General features: G+C 42.0%; 2 protein-coding genes across 3 annotated transcripts in view; one reads left to right on the forward strand and one right to left on the reverse strand.

Moving 5' to 3' along the window:
* VEZT (vezatin, adherens junctions transmembrane protein) overlaps positions 1-5,425 on the reverse strand; it is a 50,350-nt gene extending 44,925 nt beyond the window's left edge. For both annotated transcript variants that reach the window (XM_082280533.1, XM_082280532.1), the window contains exon 1: positions 5,367-5,425. In XM_082280533.1, coding sequence (XP_082136659.1) covers positions 5,367-5,402 — 36 coding nt within the window. In that variant the 5' untranslated portion in view covers positions 5,403-5,425. The remainder of the gene's footprint in view (positions 1-5,366) is intronic.
* Positions 5,426-5,716: 291 nt separating this feature from the next.
* FGD6 (FYVE, RhoGEF and PH domain containing 6) overlaps positions 5,717-18,438 on the forward strand; it is a 70,913-nt gene continuing 58,191 nt past the window's right edge. The window contains exons 1-2 of the mRNA XM_082279699.1: positions 5,717-5,843; positions 15,286-17,686. Coding sequence (XP_082135825.1) covers positions 5,831-5,843; positions 15,286-17,686 — 2,414 coding nt within the window. The 5' untranslated portion in view covers positions 5,717-5,830. The remainder of the gene's footprint in view (positions 5,844-15,285; positions 17,687-18,438) is intronic.

The following is an 18,438-nucleotide window of genomic DNA, read 5'->3' on the forward strand; positions in this document are numbered from 1 at the left end:
CTTTAACATGTATTTCTATTAGTAACGAAATAGCTAATGAATAGCAATATTAAGTAAATAATAAGGACAGAACTGGTTGTAGGAATGGCACAAGCCTCATTAATCAATTAAAACAATGGCTCAAGGAGAAAAAAATTATTTCTTAATAATTTTTTTTTAAATGGAGATATTATGCCAATGAAATTAATTCAGTATTACATTGCACACAATCCTACATGTAAAGCTTTGTATTTCAAACACTGCATATGCAAAAGCCCTTAAAAATCTAAGCTGGTGGCAGTTTGATATTGTGTGTGTCAAAATCATACATTTGTGCAGTCTGAGTAACTTCTTCTGAATACACAGAATAGAAAAGGAAAACAACAGAAGTCACCTGCAACCCTTCTACCAGAACCACTCTGACACAGTAATTAGGGATTAGGCTTCAACAATGGTCTAGGTGAACATGAAGGAAGGAACATCTCACACATGAGGGGAGGCTGAGAGAGCTGGCACTGATCAGCCTGGAGAAACCTCAGGGTGGGTCTCATATCTAAAGAAAGAGAACAGAAATGAGCACTTTTCAGTGGTGCTCAGTGACAGGACCAGAGGCAATGGGCACGAACTGAAACACATGAGGTTCCCTTTGAACATCAAGAAACATTTTGTCAGTGTGAGGGTAACTGAGTACTGGCACTGGTTGTCCAGAGAGATTGTGAGATCTCCATCCTTGAAGACACTCAAAAGCCATCTGGACGTGGCCCTGTGCCACTGGTTCTAGATGACCCTGCTTGAGCTGGGTGGTAGACCAGATGACCTCCAGAGGTCCCCTTCAGTTTTCAAACATTCTGTGGTTCTGTGAGCACAGCTTGAATATCTATCCAAAGGTAAAAAAAAAAAAAAAACAAGCTTGCACAAACTCATTAAAATATAGGACAAATTACACAGCTGAAAGCAGAAACTGGAAGCTGAAAATGCAGTGTTTGGATCACCTTCACCCCAGTGTTCTGAAAGAATGGGCACAGGAGATGAAAGATGCAGCAGAAAGGATTTTTAATAAATCTATAAACTCAAAAGCAGAAAAAATCCAAGCATAGTGCCTATATTCAAAAGGAGAAAAAGCAATCAAGAATATGACAGGTCTATGAATTTGATCAAAAGCCAGCATGCTACTGAGAATAATTATTCTTTCTTGCAAAATTCAAAGACAAAGAAGAAAACAAATGATCATCAAAGAAGGTATCACATGGATTCACCAGAGGTAGATTGTGCCAAACTTACTTGACATCTTTCTTTGATAAAACAGCTAATTTTAGTAGATAAGGGAAATGCAGGAAGTTTATATGGACTTTTCACACTATGCTGTATGGATATGGACTTCTGATACAGTGCCATATCAGTTAAGACAAAAAAGATGGGAAAGGAACCAAGTATGTTGATGGCAGAGATAATAGTGGTCTACACTGAGTGGAAAGCTATGGATCAGAAGGTTACAAATGGAGTTCATAAAAAATGAGTCTTTGGTCAAGGCTTTTGAATTTTTAAAAGCTTTAATATTTATCATAATTAAACTTATATCAAAAAGCTTGCTAATGACATTTCCTGATAACACCAAGTAGCACCGTATATGCAGAAAAGGATTGAAACATAATAGGGTGACCTTAAGTGGGTATTGATAATGGCATGCAATTTAACAACAGACAACAGCAAGACCTTACACAGAGGGACTAATAAAAACAAACTCTCCAGTAATGGGGAAGCTGTTGATAATCGAGAGTCGTTACCCTATCGTATTACAGGTGAGTCAGACAGTATGAAGACATAAAAATGTTGTTTGTAGGCCCAGCATGCAAGAAACGAAGTATTCCCAGAAGCAAAAAATGAAAATACTTGTATAAGAACCCTAGCAAGAATGCCAAGTACTACGCTACAAGATGTGGTAAAGAAACATGAACTGAATAGACATGAAAACCCTAAAAAGACAAACCAAAAATGATGAACAGAAAAATCTGTTTCATGAAAGGAAGCAAAGATATATTGGTTTATCCAGCCTAACATAATCCTTAGCCAGAACAAGTTTGCCTTCTATGAACACATTAGGAGAGGCAAATTCTCCCCCTGTACTTGGCACTGGTGAGGCCATACCTTGGCTACTGTGTTCAGTTCTGGGCCCCTCATTACAAGAAAGAGTTTGAGGTGCTGGAGCGAGGCCAGAGAAGGGCAGTGAATCTGGGGAAGGGTCTGGAACACAAGTCACGTAAGAAGCAGCAGAGGGAGTCACTATCCCTGGAGGTGTTCAAGAAACAACTGGACCATGGTCCTAGTTGATAAGGTGGTGATCAATCAAAGGCTGGACTTTATCTCAGAGGTCATTTCTAACCTAAATGATTCTGTGATTCTGTAAATTCTAGAGACAGATAAGAACTATGTAAGATAACAGAAAACATTGGCAGACGTGCAAGTAGGTATGAAGTGGCCATGAATAAATTTCCAGTCAGAAATCAGATGGCAGTTATAAATCAAAGTAACAAAGTTCTGACACAGTTCCTCAACTAGCATAATGATGCAGAAATTTAGCTAGTTTGAAAAAGAAGCTTCTTTAATTTATACATTAAGAAATAAAAAGAAAACAAGAAGGAGATCTTATTGTCCACACAACAATAAAAAAACCTAACACAATTCCAGTCTGATATAAATACACAAAATGCCAAAATTTTCCAAAGGATTCTGAGGTAAACTGTAACTGCAGCATGATGGTCATCTAGTTTTTGTATAAAAACTCATCTTAAGCAACTTAACATTAAATTTGTTATCCCTTAAAAAATTAAGACAGACACGAATAAAAACCACCATGTATTGTTCCTCCATTGTTTAGTACAATCTGCTCTACACTGCCACAATTTTTAATTTGACGCACTGCTGGGCAGACAAGCCCAGGCCCAGCATATCAGGGGCACCTCTGCCTGTCTTGGGCTCTGTTCCTCCCCACTGTTTTTGTAGTATTTTAATTGAAAGAGCAGATGCTTGTAACAAATGCAAGAACTGAAGTGCTGGGACTATTCAGTCAGCGAATAAAAATTGCTGGCTGCTACAGGAATTAATTTATAAATTGGATAGAATATGGCAGCACTTAGTGGATAGACTAACTGCCCATCATACATTATTGTTCAATCATGATGATCTGCAGTGGCATTTGAACTTGATAGAAAACACTGCTTTCCCAGAGCAGAAATGCCGTGTTTCTGCTTCCTTTCCTTCAAAGATAAATTAATGTAAAAGATACTTTGACAGTGAGAAAAATGACTAGTCCTTGGAAGCTCAGAAATATTTATCAGCAGGCCATCATCTGTTTGATGCTTCAAAATTTTTAATGTGGACACCTGTCACTGATGTCTTCAGGACCAGCTGGACAGAGCTATGACCCGAAAAAACATGCACAAAATAACACTGGACGTAACTGTGATATGGAACACGTGAAGCATATCCCATTTACTTCCTTCTCCTACCCATCCTTTTGGGTATGAGACACATGAAAAGATCCCCTCTTTCCTGATTATGCATTTGTTAGCACACTATGACTCCTTACAACATCGATCGATATCTTGCTGAAGTGAGCTCCAAACGCACAGGGAAAACAACACAGCAACTGAGGTCTAAATACTAATGGCCTTCCTGCAACAGGGATTGCTGAAGAACATGGGAAGTGACCTACTGAGGTGCAGAAAAAATGTAGTTGCTTACCAGAAACAATAAATAATTAAGGGGGAGAGTTTGGGGACCAAGAAAACAAAAATTAAAAATGCAAATATGCTGTAGCATTAACTACCCCAATGCTTTTTGGCTCCTTGCCAATTCCCATCTCTGGCCCATGTGTGAAGTATGCTCATAATTCTCTGTGGAGCCTTCATTTTAGAATGCTGTGAACCCTGCTGAGCACTTCAGAAGATAACTTTGTGTGTATTTCACAGTACCCATTTTTATGAGTTAGCAGCCCATCCAGTTTTGCAGTCCAACCAATTAGCCAACCCAAACAGCCTGTACTCGTCCTACTGTTGCTTATCTGACTTTCTTATGATGTACCATAATATATGACAGATCTGTTACTGTGTCACTCAGTATACCTGTAAGTGTGTATGGATATACACACACACACACTTGGTACAGTAAATATATCCAAGAGCCTTTACTAGTGACAGAAATCTGTTCCCAAAACACAAGGATAATAGTGAAGAGCATATGCAAGATCTTTTATTCTCTGCGCAGCAGAACTTTTTCAATCAAAATGGTAGCTGCTGCATGAACTGAAGGACTGTGAAACTGTAAAACAAGTATCACTTTTACTGAAGATAGAAATGCAGAGTGAAATAAATTCTCACCACAGATTTATTGTACGAAGGGAAGCAATTTAACATAGCAGCAACGTAAACAACAAATTTATTGTTAGGTTTGAAGGTTGGTTGTGGATGAACACAAAACTTCGTGGTACGGACCAAAGACTAAAGAAATACTACGTACATAGCTGAGAAAAAAAATAATTGCTTTTGTAAGGAGTGTTTTCCATCCTGGTTAGAAGAGAAGCCTTATTGCTATTATAATAATTATTCATTTTAAAGACAGCATTTCTCTACCACTTTGTACACCTGCAAAACCAGGTGCATCCTCCATTAAGATACAACTACACTTACCTGCTGCAAACGGACCCTATTTTGTTACCAAACCGCAGCAGTTAATGTATTAACTACCGTTTTAAATAAGGACAAGATGCTATTGTGGCTCTAAGAAGACGTGATATAACCAGAAAAGGTTTATGCAAATCCAGTAGTAACACAAATACTACAGAGATAAAGCAGTCTCAGTGCTCGCTGAAAGACACCTTTTACGTGAGTGACACCGATCCAGATGGCAGAATCTTTTAGCTATTTACTCCCTCTGCCCTGACCCTGCAGTTCAGCCCGGCTGACCGGGCGCCGCTTCGCAGCCCGAGCGGTGCTCACGGGCAGCTCTGAGGGAACCCCCGCCGTCGCGGGCCTCCCGACACCTCCCACCGCGGCCGCCCGACAGCGGGGCCGGGCAGCCCGGCCCCGCCGCACAAAGGATCGCCCGGCCCCACTGAGCCGTCCCGCCCTCGGCCTGCGCGGAGGGCGCGGCGCTGGTCCCGGGCAGCTCCGGGGCGCGGGACACGCCGAGCACCGCCCCGACCCGCCGCTCCCGCCGGTCCCGCCCGACGCTACCCGCCCGCGGCAGGCGCTGTCCTGGACCGGGCCTCGCGCCCGCCTCACGCCACGCGTCCACCCGACCCGCTCGGCGCATGCCGCCCTCGGGGGCCGCGGCGCAACGAGGGACGAAGACACCCGGGCCCAGCCCGCACCGGGTCGCCCCGCGCCCACCTCAAACACCACTTCTTCGTCGAACTCCGGTGTCATCCTTGCCCGCCATGCCACCCCCTCCCCGCGGGCACGCTGGGAAACCGAGTCCGCCGCCCCCCCGGCCGCCTCGCCTCGCCCCGCCCCACTGGTCGCTGCCTGGTGCCGGGGAGAACTACAGTTCCCAGAAAGCACCGCGGAGCGCCCGCTTTCGGGCGCCCTGCGAGCGGCGCTGGTTGGGGCGGGACCAGCCGGGGCGGGGCGAGCGCCCGGGCCCGGCAGGGGGCGCCGGCGAGCGGCGGCTGAGTGCGCTCCGTGTGCCGCGGACGCGGGGTGGGATGCGGCGGTGGCGGGCGGGGGGAGCTGCTCCCGCTGCTCCTCTGGCTGGGTGGCGGCGCGGGGGAACAATGGGCTCCTTCTCCTCGGCCCTCAGAGGGGCCGTGGCGTAAGGGACGAAGGGAAGCGCGGCTCCGCGCTTGGGGAGCACCATGAGCTCCGCCGGTGAGTGCCCGGGGAAACTTTGGGGAGCGGCGGTTTCCGCCCGCCCGGCCGGCGACAGGCGGGGAGTCCGCGTGCCCCCGCGGCCGGACAGCCTCGCCTCGCTCGCCCCGCGGCGGTGGGGACGCAGGGATGAGGGGCTCGCGCCGCGGGACGGGAGCCGGAGTCGGCGGCGCGCTCCCTGTCCCGGCAGCGCCGCGCGCTGCGCCCTCGGTTCGCTCCGGGGGGCAGCGCTGGGAGGCGGGCCGGGAGCGGTCGGAGCGGTGAGGGGCGCACCCCGCACCCGGTCGGGTGGACAGCCCTTCCCAGAGTCTGCTACGGGCTCTCCGCACCCCTCGGTGCATTTGGCCACGGGGCCGTGCGGGCACGTTCTGCCCGGGGCTGGAGCTGCTCAGGCTGAGCCGGACTCTGCGCTCACCGCCCCGCGGGTCCCGAGCGGGTCCCTGCGCCTGGGCTGAGCTGACGGCGGGGAAAACCTGCTGGGAGCCGGGTTCAGGCAGAAGAGCCAGCACCAGGGCTGGGGCTGTCGCTCCGTCTGACTCCGCGGAGCTGCGAGAGTTTGTCGGCTGCGGCTTTGCTTCGGGGATGTACCTGCCCTGGCCGGGCTCTTGCAAGCAGGAGCCCCACGGGGGTGCTGGAAAGCGTTCGCTTCTGGCCTTTCCAGCTGCTGTTGGAACTGACCTGCTTCAGTGCTTTCCTTACCTTTCCTTCCCCGTTTCTTGACCGCTGCCAATTTAACGGCTAAAAGAGCTCCAAGGCAAATTCCTGGTTCAGAACAAGAGCACCTCGTGTTTAAGGGAATTGCTCGTATTTATATTTGCCTGCACGGTGGTGTGCTAACTTAGTACTTTTGTTCAGCCCTCTGTTAGTAGATTCCTTTCTTGTTTGCCTAAAGACGAGAACAGGAGTCGTTTCTGCATTGAAAACGTGTCGTGTAAATTATGATGTATTGGATGGAAACAGGGCTAATTGTAGGGTTAAACGGGAAGCAGCAAAGTGCTTCCTGTAGGGATTGGGGTGGTGGGTGTTCTGAAGAAAAAGCAATACACAGTCATCAAGCAGAAAAATCAGTGCAGTTCTCAGTGTTTTCCTCTCAAATATGTCAAATTGTTATTAACTCCAGTGTTAATTAAGTTTCCGAACTCTCATTGCTAATCAGAATTTACTGGAAAATGAAAAGCGATTTAATGCATCTTTCTGCTTCATTTAAAACTGTCCTGTTTTTAATATATGTGACAGAACGGATTTTGTTTAGATTTTGAAAAGCATGTAATAAAGCAGGATATCTCTGCTTAACAGCTGCATTGTATGTTCCCGTTTTCAGTAGTGCCGCTGATAGTGCGGTTCACCCCTAATCTTTCAAGAGTTAAACAGCTGTGCAAACAAAGTAAGTGTTAGGGGGTGCTCAAGAGCTTAAAGCTGTTAAAATTGGATACGGTACTAAGTTTCAGAAAGTTGGGTAGATTTTTCAGTACTAAATAGTGATTTCGGGATGTTTAGATCTTAGGTGGTGTGACTAAATCAGCTTTATGTGTACCTTGTAGTGTTTATGGGAAAGGTGAGGACAAAGGGGTTCTGGTGAACAAAGTAAGCAAAAGAGAAAGGGATGCTGAGGAATATCAGAAAAGAAAGTGGGACAGTTTCATGGCAAATCTAAATTTTAGCAAGTTTTTTCAAGAGGGAGGCATATAGAGTACTAGTGGGCAGGAAGAGGGAAGATGAGGGGTATTTAAGAGAGGATGAAGAGTATTTTGTGTGTGATGTATTATGTGAAGGTAAAAAAATAAATGGGGAGCAGGTGAAACAAGATTAGAGATTCATGATCCTGCTGACAGCATCATGACAGCTTTTGACATTTCAGTTTAGGAGTTCCTAGGCAGGGTATGACAAGGCTGACGACTGCTAGAAGAAAGTTCTGAAGATTTAATATCCCTCTCTTTTTATTGCTATAGAACATAGTGCCTGTAATACATAGGCATTCTTTATAAAGCTAATGCTCACATAAAAACTTACCAATCCTGTATTTTAATTTCAGTCCTATGATCTGTAGAATCTATTTCCTACACTGAAATTATTTAATCGTGAATTCCGTCCTTACTCCGGTTTGTGCTATGTAACCCAGCTTTCTGGTTGGTAACACAGCGTTTCAGTAAAAATGTTATTGTCAGTCAAGGCTTCAGGTGGAACTTGAAATGCTAGAAATCTTTCCTTCACTTTGACTTGAAGGGCCTGAGTGCCTCTCTTTTAATGTACCTTTAGGACAAAAACAACATGGTACACCATCATCTGTATTGCTTTAATATTATTTTAAGTAGGATTTGCAGGCGTATTCTTGATATGCAGGGCTCTCTCTAAGACAGATACTGTGCTATTTGAGGGGACTGTGGTATGGGGAGAAACGCCAAACATGGCTTCTCCCCAAGGACAGAAGTTGCAAAAGGTCTGAGATTGATAACCCAGCCTTAACCTCACTCCAGTTTACCTTTTGCCTTTCTAAATAGCGCGGTGCATATTCAGTGTTTTGCTGCCTATCTTTTCTATTTCCTCTACAAAATTCTTTCAGTTACATCTCAGTCCAGAGCTGAACAAAATTCTATGATGGAGTTCTGCCACAGCTATTGCTTACATGTTTTAAAATGTATATGTAAATCTGGAATTGTTGGAACTAAGGAACTATAGCACTTTAAAAAAATACTTCTGCATAATTTAAAGATTATCTCATTGTAGTGATCAGCCCATATGTTGGCTTCAAACTTACAGCTATACTCCTGCCATTGCTTTCTCATATACTGCACAAGATATATTTATATATTCACACTATAAATGATGCCAGTGAATGTCCATTTACTCGTTTTCTGCCTGAAAGTATTATGCTGGCTTCAAGTATGTGCTTTGCCTTTAAAAGGAAAAAACAAAAGCTCAGAGTTATGCGTTTGACATTTATTATTCCTTGCTGAAGAAACAGTCCTTATATGTGAATCTATAGAGCTTATTTAATGTGGGCAAGACGTATAGCTTAGGCCTGAAATTGGATTTGACAATAACAATGAGAAAAATGTATTTTAATGTCAGAAATGTAGTTCAAATGGAAAAAAATATAGCAGGAACAGAATAAACAAAATCAACATGACTTTTCCAATCAAACTTCATTGCTTTCAAGGATTGAAAAAAAAATGAGGCCTACAGGGTTTAATGTCCCTTTAACCCTTGGATATGTCAAGTCTCATTAGAGTTACTCAGCTCTGTCTCTGCATGTGATCTTAAAAGGTTGTTTATTCATCTCTTGTCCTTACTCTGAAGTTATCCCTGACTTTCCTGTTTTATTTCAATAAGTCAGCGAACAACCTAAGATTTTGAAATTGATGTTTTCCTTTTGCAGTTTAATTAGGATGTTTTCTAAAACTGTAGTGGCTTGGAAACCACAGTTTTCCCTTGTACTTTAAAAACTACATGTGTTATCTTCCGGGATGTTATGACTCCTTCCTTTTTTTGTTTCTTTTGAGCATTGTGGCACCTGAGAAAATCAGAGCCTCTGCATAATGAGAAAATAAATAAACATTTGCAGGAAATAAATTAATGATCTCGCAATACTTTTTTGAGGTGTTTACGTAATGAAACTTTCTTTCTGTAACTGAAAACAAAGTAAATGACCTGAAAAGCCTTGTAATGACTCTTTAAATTTTAGGCTGCTGAAGAACAGGAGTTTTAAAATACTTTATCTGTTTCTCTCTGCACTGTATTGAGTGCCAGTGCAATAATCTCTCAGTGTATCCCAAACATAGCAGTAATTATCTTTCTCCCTACTTGTTCTTTAAAAGCCAGATTGGCTTTCTTGTTTTGAGTCTGTGAGTTGTAGCGTTTTATGCCAGAAGTAGTCTTAGGAACAGTAAATTGGCTGTTGGAGCAAGCTCTTCCTTCATGTAAGAAAAAACAGCACATTGATCTCTTGGTAGATACCTTCCAGGCATCATATTATTTTCATGTATAGCCTACAGATGTGATTTCCTATATCTGAGAATACAGTGTGCATAAGTAAACAGGGTGCCACAAGAAAGCCAATGCATGTGTTTGCTCTAGACCAGCTGCTGAGCGGTAACTGTTTGAAGCTCTTTTCCTGGTGTGTGTGAAATAGATCTTCTAGGAGTAGTATGTGAAGTATATGTTACCTTGTAGGTGAAAAGGAACAAACTGCCTTATATACTGTGTGGTAAGATAAGATTATTCATTTGACCAGCTTCTATAAAGTAGCAGCTTTGTTATATTCACACCTTGGCTTATGCCACAGTAATCTGATTGTGTACCCATACCTTAAGCTTAGGCTCAGCTGCTGTCAAAATCTGATGCCACACTGATTCATTGTTGTACTGTCTTCCTACTGTTCTGTGGTTCAGAAAGGACATTACTTCAGGGTGAGTTGCAGGATCTTGCCCAGGGTACCTCTTGGGTGACTTGAGATAGTTTCATAGGGCATCCTGAATACCAGGAGGGGAGCCTCTGTTCATGTGAAGCATTGTAAGGAAAGTAATATCGAGTTATGTTAGCTTGGCAGTGTCCAGAACCATTTGTCCCGTTTTCATGGACAGATGCAAGTCAACGTGACTTGTTCCTGTTCTTTTGTTGTTGCTAAATATAGGAGTTATTAACATTATCTCAAAGGTATTGGCATAAAAATTACCTGGGAAAAATACTCCTTTAGCAACAGTAGAGTTTATTGCAGAAGGGATAGTGCTATTTGATTTTTTGCCTCAGTTCACCTTCGTATATCATTGTTTCTCCTTATTCCTATGTAGGGCAGGAAAGATGTCAAGAGGTAAAAATTTGAGAAGGATTTAAAACTGTGTAATAATAATGCTTAAGATTGCAATGTCTTACTGGCTTTTCTGCTCATTCTCATGATAGTGCATAGGAGAAGATACACAAGTGTTTTTAAGTGAGGTCCTCAGTTGTCAAATCCTATCATCTGAAGAACAGAAATGGGGGAGCACTTAGGGCCAAAGGATTGAGAGTAGAAGTTGCTTCAGGATGTTCACATCCTCCTCTAAAACAAATCAAAGGAAGAACAGGAGCACTTACCAGTCAAGCAATAACAAGTGTTGGTCACAGAGGAGATCAGCAGGATGAGAATGGGTGTTGCTTTTTCCTCAGAATGCTGAAGGACATAATTCACCAGGGAGATAAATGTCTGTTTTCTGTGCTGTGACCTGAAGTCAGATGAAGAGCACGTGCATGGATCTGCATGGGTGCTGCTAATGGCAATTTGTTGTTAGAAAAATAATGCCCTTTTAAATCCAACTTTTTAAAGGGGGTTAGGTGTTGGTATTTTTAAGCACCCTTTTTTTTTCCCTTCAGCACTGAGCATGGTGTTGGCTGTTCCTACATGAGCAGCAGATTTCCTGTTGGTGATGGCAGCATTGCTAGTCACTTTATTTATGGATTTCTTCCTTTGCATAGTCAAACAAGTTGGAGGATATCTCCTTGACAGTTTCTCTGGCTCTTTAACATTTAATCTGTTTATGCAAATAAAATTTTGTATTTCTGCTCTTAGATTTACATTTATTACTGGAATCACTGGATGCAGGGATTCTCTTTGAGAAATGAGTTAAGATTGGAGGGAGGAGGAGGGAAAGTCATAGTGATTCTCCAGTTTCCTGAGTGAGACAGGCTAGAGAATCCAATGTCCAGTCCAAAGGTTCCTCTGAAAATCCTAAATGTGTCAGAAAGTGAGTTTAAGTTGTCTGTAAGCGCTTGTGGCTCCCCCACAAGGCTAGGTGAGGTGTTTCTGTAGTTAATTATCCGTTGGGTTTCATAATAATTTTAGAGCTTTGTTTCTAGTTTGAACTTGTCAAACCTTGCTGGTCAGCTATGGAATTTCATCAGGGTTAGTGTTTTGGGGTTGGTTGGTTGTTTGTTTTTGTTTGGTTTTGGGGTTTTTTGATTCAAGAGCCATCTGTTATCAAAAATATTTCACTTGTGCATAAGTATATATTCTATTAAAATTTTACTTTTTAAATTCTTGGTTAAATTAACCAGGATGAGCCTCCTTGGGATTTGAAGCATAATTTTTAGACCTTGGATACTTCTGTAGTTATTTCAGAGATTGCCAGAAGGTGACATAACATTTCACTAACAGTCTGGCAGGTGCTATGTACAGAAATATTTTCAACTCCCTTCATCTTTTATACTTACCAGATTATTTACTGCTTAGCTTCAGACCTGCATGGAGCTCTCTTAAAATAACTATGTACAATGATTTCCAAATTCTCTTCAATTTTTACTCTCCTCAGCATAACCAAGCATCTCTGTCCTTAGGTGAATAGTTAGTTCCATATGGCAGCAGGAAAACCCCACTGTCCAAACAACTAACCACTCCATGCATTTGCTCTATAATGCTTCCTTGATTATATTTATTGTTTTTCACCAAAGAGGCTTGCTTATGCTTGCCATTTAACAAAAAGTCATTCTCATATGACTTCCAGTCATTCCTTACACCTTTATATATAACAGTTGCCTCCTACTTAGTTTACTTTCTGTTCTGGATGGGAAATTGTCCCTTTTAGAGCACTGTTATGTAGAACTATGTTCTCCATCCAACAGTGAATTGGTTTATAACAACTGAACTTTAATTCTTGATTTCTGATATAAATCTACCATGTTTTAACCCTTGTCAGTTGCTGTAATTTTCTTGTAAGTATTTCATTGCTTGTATTCTTCAGAAACTTAAAGATATTTTGTTGAGGAAAACTACTGGTATGCATTCCCTTCCTGGAGTCTTTCCTCTCATGTCACATTTATGTTTGAAAGGGCTCTTCATCACATTCCTTTCTGATGGAGTGGTTGACTGCTGATCTGTATTGATACCGAGACTGTAAAGTGCTTGTTAAGACATTGACCCATATCTACTCTAGAAGAAATGTGCAATCACTTTAAAGCAGACAGTGGTGTCTTTATTATCCCACACAATTTACTGGTCTCTTCTGTCTGTCTCAATGCTTTTTAGCATTGAAGTAATTTGAAAAATTCTAGTAGGCTTCAGAAATCGTGCTGAATTGCACTTATTATCAGAAGTGAATTTTTCTGCTCTGTTCATTATCCAGGTTTCCACCACTGGCTTATAAATAACTGGTTTGTTTTTTTTGCATTTCTTTACATTTTCATGGTTTAGTTTTGATAAAACCATGGGGTTTTTTGATAGTTTATATTCAGGTAATGGTGTCAGGTCATAACTTCTGAGTGTGTTCCCTAATAAGTGCTAGTTGAAATCCTTGCAGGGTAATCTAGTTTGGTGGTATCCAAAATGTTAGGCAGTCCCACTATAGAGAGAGAAACTTCCAAGGTTTATGGACTTCAGTTTGTGAGTGGGAAAAATAATCCACAGGCTATTGCTCACCTAGCCAGTGTTTAATCTCTTGTATCTTTTTCAATCCACTTCTATTATTTGGGCATCAGGAAGGGTTCCAAAGCAGCCTGTCTCTCTCCTGTTTTCAGGGAACTTTAATAGCTTAATAAATATTACTGGACATGGCCCAGGTCTACTACTGTGTTGTGTTCTGTCACAAACTGGGTATCCCTTCCTTGTTTTTTTACTGTGGAACATGGGCTCTTTTATTGCCATCACTTCATTTTCCAACTGAATAAGCAGTTGGCTTGTCTGAAAGTGAGTGTACAGCTCTCTTCTGCTGTTTGGGATCAGTAGTTACCCACCCAAAGAGTTAATTTTATTTTTTCCTAGCAAATTTTTGACTCATCTGTGTGTAGGAAACCTGCCTTTAGATGGGATACAGAAGGTGGTAGCCTTGGCAGTAGGTGGCAGTTGGGTCACTGTTGTCAGTTGCTATAGGGAGCTGTACCTTTGGAAAGAAATTCTGGATTCCCTCTTGCAGAATTTCTTTAAAATTGTCTCTGCCATTGGGTTTTCCTGTTTGCTAATGTAATGGCAGTAAGGGCAGCCATTCTAAGTGTAAGTAGTCAGTCTGGGTACCATTTAGTGATTCATGTCCTAGAAAAACATGGTTTTACTGGTTTTGGCTCTCTGCTTAGAGTAGTGGCTTGCTGTTTAGGAAATAGTTGCAACTGAGGGCATTGGCTTTTTTTTTTTTTCTTTTCTTTTTTAAAATTTTTTTTTAAACCCATCTAGATTTCCTTCAAACAAACAAACCCCCACAAAACAAACCTAAACTTTGAAACTTCATTCTTGCATTTCTAGGCTAGAGATTAAGGTATAGTTGCATATCTACAGTAATAATGGTGGTAAAACACAACCAAACACCAAACCCACCTTTCAAAGGGAATAATAAATCAATGGCCTACCCTATCTATTTGCATGTGAAACATTAACTAGTATGTTTTCTTGAGGGTTTTATTTAAGATGTATATGACTTACTGAAAGTATACCAAAATATTGATTAAAACAAAGGTAGTAAATACAGAGGTAATATATAAATAGCGTGAGACACTTGTTTACTTTACAAACCAGTTTGCACATATCAAAAATCACTCAGAGGACTTAGAAATCTGAAATTATTCCAGCATGTGGGAATGAATTGGTCATAAATATTCTCCTGCAATATTCAAATGTTTCAGGCATACCTTAAAAAAAAGCAACCACAAAATAAGCAAACAAAAAACCCCAAAACCACAACAGGATCAAAACTGCACAGTCTCAAAGTTCCTCATGAGCTCCTTTTCCTGAGTGCTGTACACTCTCCTCAGGATTTGTAACCTTGTTGTGCCAAGTTGCTCTTAATTCATAGTAGTGGTGACTGTTTCTAGGTCAGACATGTTGGGAAGAGTAATTTTATATGAGGCACAGAAATAGTGTTTTACAATAGAAAGGTACTGCCTTGCTACAAATTACTGCATTAACTTCATACCACAGACCAACTGAACTGTTGGTAGTGACATGGCAATTTTCTAACTGGTACAGTAATTCATCTCACTATTGTTTGAAGAGGAGAGGAAGGGAACGAGGAATTTTAGGTTACACATTTCTCTGGGTGGTGGAGGAAGGGTCTGAACTGCCCTGGTCATTAGTCTAGCTGTCCCATTAACTTCATGGCTTATTATATGTGTGGTGCTTACCGTACTCGCCCCGTTTTACAGTGGTATTACAGTTAAAACTGCAAAACCAGGCAAAGCTGCTTTGCTTTTCTTGGCATCAGACTTCAGCATCTGAGCGAGTATGTGTACTATACGTTAAACTGTTTACAAAAAGACTTTAAAAACTTTCCCTACCACTCCTTGATGTGCCTATTAAAACAAAGGCAACTAGTAAAAAAGAGGTGTTAGGGATGAGAGGCATGCTTTTAACAGAAAAATGGATCCATGCAGACATTGAGATCTTGTAGATCACAAGTTAAATGTTACAAAACTTTTTATAATACTGCATTGCAGGTGAAGTTGTTCGTGGGCAGTGGTGAATAAAGTCTTTGTTTTCCATCTTTCCTAGAAATTAAGAAGCCACCTGTGGCCCCCAAACCAAAATTTGTCCTAGGACACAAGGCAGCACCTCCACCTGTTGCACCAAAGCCTGATATTGTACTTTCTGGTGGGATACAAGCAGCAAGGAAAACCAAGCCAGTGATTGCACCGAAACCAAAGGTTCTCAAGAGCTCCTCCATTCCAGAAGTTAAACCTCCATCATCTACACGAAAAAGCACAAAAAGCTTTGAGGAGCACAGGGAAGATTCTTCTCAAACTCTAGACCATTTGAACTATAAAAATGAAACCTCAGAAGGGAGTACTGGAAACACAGCATATATTCTACCTGTGTCATCTTGCAAATTTGAATGCCTTCATAAACTTGGAAATGGAGAGAACACCTGTAAAACTCAGATCATTCTTGAGCACTTTGACACCTTAGAGAACATCAAACTTGGTGAAAGAAATGCACTATCTCTGGGGGGTAGTCACAATGAAAAGCTGGGAAATAGAAGTCAGGTGGTTTTGAAAGCCAGCATTTTGGAAGAGAAACTTAAAGATGTCCTAACTCATGGTGTGTTTCCTAACAGCAGTCCTGTGAGGCACAAGTATGCAGACAAACTTGACAGAGGGGATGGCAGCAGTTCCAAGAATGATGTTAAAATAGAGTTTATGGAATTTGTACAGTCTTCGTCATCTTCTGAGGTAGCTAAAGGGAAGCAACAAAATGCTGATGAGTTTCAGATGTCTGAAATTTGTCCTAGTTTCACTGAAAATAATCACAGTTGTTCTTCCCCATTGGACAAGGAAATCCTAGAGAATGAAAACTTAAGTAGTAATAGGATGTTTTCAGTTGAAGTAGGGATGAAAGCAGATGCTGATAAAACCTCCCCTGACACGTCTTCAGTCCTGAGCTCCAAAGTGCTTCCTATCCCTAAACCAAGAAAGCCACGTGCTGCATGTCTAGTACGCCAGGATGGCATAGACACCGCAGGAGAAGGAACAAAGGAACCATCTAGTTCAGAGAAAGATTCTTGCAGGGTTGCGGACCATGGCATAAAAAAGCCAGCAAAAATTAATGTCCTTGGTCAAAGTGTTTGTTATAACAATAATGTAGAAGTGTTTCATCCAGAAAAATGTGAGGTAACTCAAAGCAATGCAGAAAAAATGCCTCAGGTAAAGGAACCTGCTGTGAAAGAGTCAGCTTCACAAAATCTTTTGCCTCAGTTTTCACAAAGAAGTCCTGATTTGATGGGAAGTGTTGAATCTTCTTTAAATGCAGACCACAACTCCATGGATGAGAGAACAGATGACACCAGTTGGCCAGGTGCTGTGGACAAAAGGACTAACTTTGTCAGGTGTGATACCTTGTCCATGAGTTTGCCAAAGCAGCTCAAACTGACAAGCAGTCAGCACTCATCTGCTTCCAACAGCCTCCATGTTTCACCGCAAAACTTGGAAGAGAAAGAAGTTAAAATAAAGGATGAGAGTTCTCCAAAAGTTGTTCCTAAGAAACCACAGAGGCATGGCCTTCCAGCTGCTGGCCTGCTGAAAAAAGCTGCATCAGCAGAGCTTGTGGACAAAAGTTCTTACACCTCCAGTGAGGACAAATCGAACAGCCTTCTAGAAGGATCTTGCTTTGCACATCCACGAGCCAAGGAGCAGGATGCACTTTCGTCCTGTGACATACCCAAACGTTCTTCTGAAAAACCCGTCTGGAAGTTACCTCATCCTATTCTTCCATTTTCAGGAAATTCTGAATCATTAAAAAATGCTACCAGCTTCAGCCACTTGACTGTTGTGACGAAGCCTAGGGCCAAGTCTCTCTCTGCTGTGGACATGGACAGGACAGACAAGCCCTGCAAAGACCATCACAAGAAAAACAGCTTCAAAAAGTTTCTGAACATGAAACTGTCAGTTTGCTTAAAGAAAAGTGACTTTCAAAAATTTCTGTCTAAAGGCAGCCAGTCAGTGGAGAGTGCTACTGCCAACCTTTCCAGTGGGGATGGGTATGGAAATAACAACAGGAATATAGGGTCTGTAGGCAGTGAAAGGAAAGCTAAATCTGCCAAGGCACATTCTGTAGAAATAAGTAGTCCAGCATCACAGAAGAAGAGGCAGAGAAACAGAAGTCAACCTGAGATGCGAAATAATCAAAGGCTGGAGTATTTAGATAGGCATGTACTTGTGGGAGAGAATTTGTCCCAAATGCATTTGAATTCTGCAACCAGCACTTGTGCTCCAGAGTATGAGAATGTGCGTCACTATGAGGAAATACCTGAGTATGAGAACTTGCCTTTTGCTATGGGTGCTAGGAGAAATCTCTGCTCTGAGTGGCAGAACTCCAGCAGCGTGGAAGAGCAGAGCACTGACTTCTATGAATTTGAGGAGCCTTGTGAAGCTACAAGCAGGTGTTGGAGTCTTGACAGGTAAAATAAAGAGAAAAGGGAAGTTAAACAGCTGCATTGTAACTCTGTTGGTTGTAAATAGGTTTAAATGATAGCTTGAGAGGCTGTACCCCTTTTGCTAGATGTCAGCAGGACAGTTGTTCCTGTATATCTTTCTGTATGCTTTTGTTGTTTGAAAACTGCTTGCACTTGGTGATGAGTCAAGAGGAAAAATAAGCTAGTTATTTCTCATATATTCCTCAAAATTTGTGAAATTTTTCCTGGTTTAATTAAAGCAAATCAAACACAGTCATGTATTTGTATCCAAGAATACTTCAATGGGGAGGAATGAACCTTACCAGTCTCACAATTAACTGGAATAGCTATCCATAGAGTGCATAGTTGCTAGGTTTGTAGGGGGAATTAATATATTTTTAGATCAGTTGATAGAGCTGGGAAAAGCAGACAAGCTTTTAGGTATGCAAATTCTTCATCAGGTCTGGAAAGCTTTTTTGGGTATAACAGAAGCTACTGCTTTTCCCTAAATACAGTGAGTTCTTCTGTATCTGCCTGTGCTCCCAGCAAAGGTGGTAGTAGTACACAATTTCTGTGTGACTCACAGAATATTAGTGTGATGGTATTTGGTAACTTTGCAGGTTGCTGCTGTGTTTCTTTAGCTCAGGAGGTGGTGGAGACAGATAAGGTCAGCAGATTCAAAGATATGTTGGATATGTTCATAGATATGAGGAAACGTCCTCCAGTTGCGCCAGGGAGGTTTAGACTGGATATTAGGG

This window comes from Coloeus monedula, assembly GCF_965178545.1.
Source record: "Coloeus monedula genome assembly, chromosome: 4".
NCBI classification, from domain to species: Eukaryota; Metazoa; Chordata; class Aves; order Passeriformes; family Corvidae; genus Coloeus; species Coloeus monedula.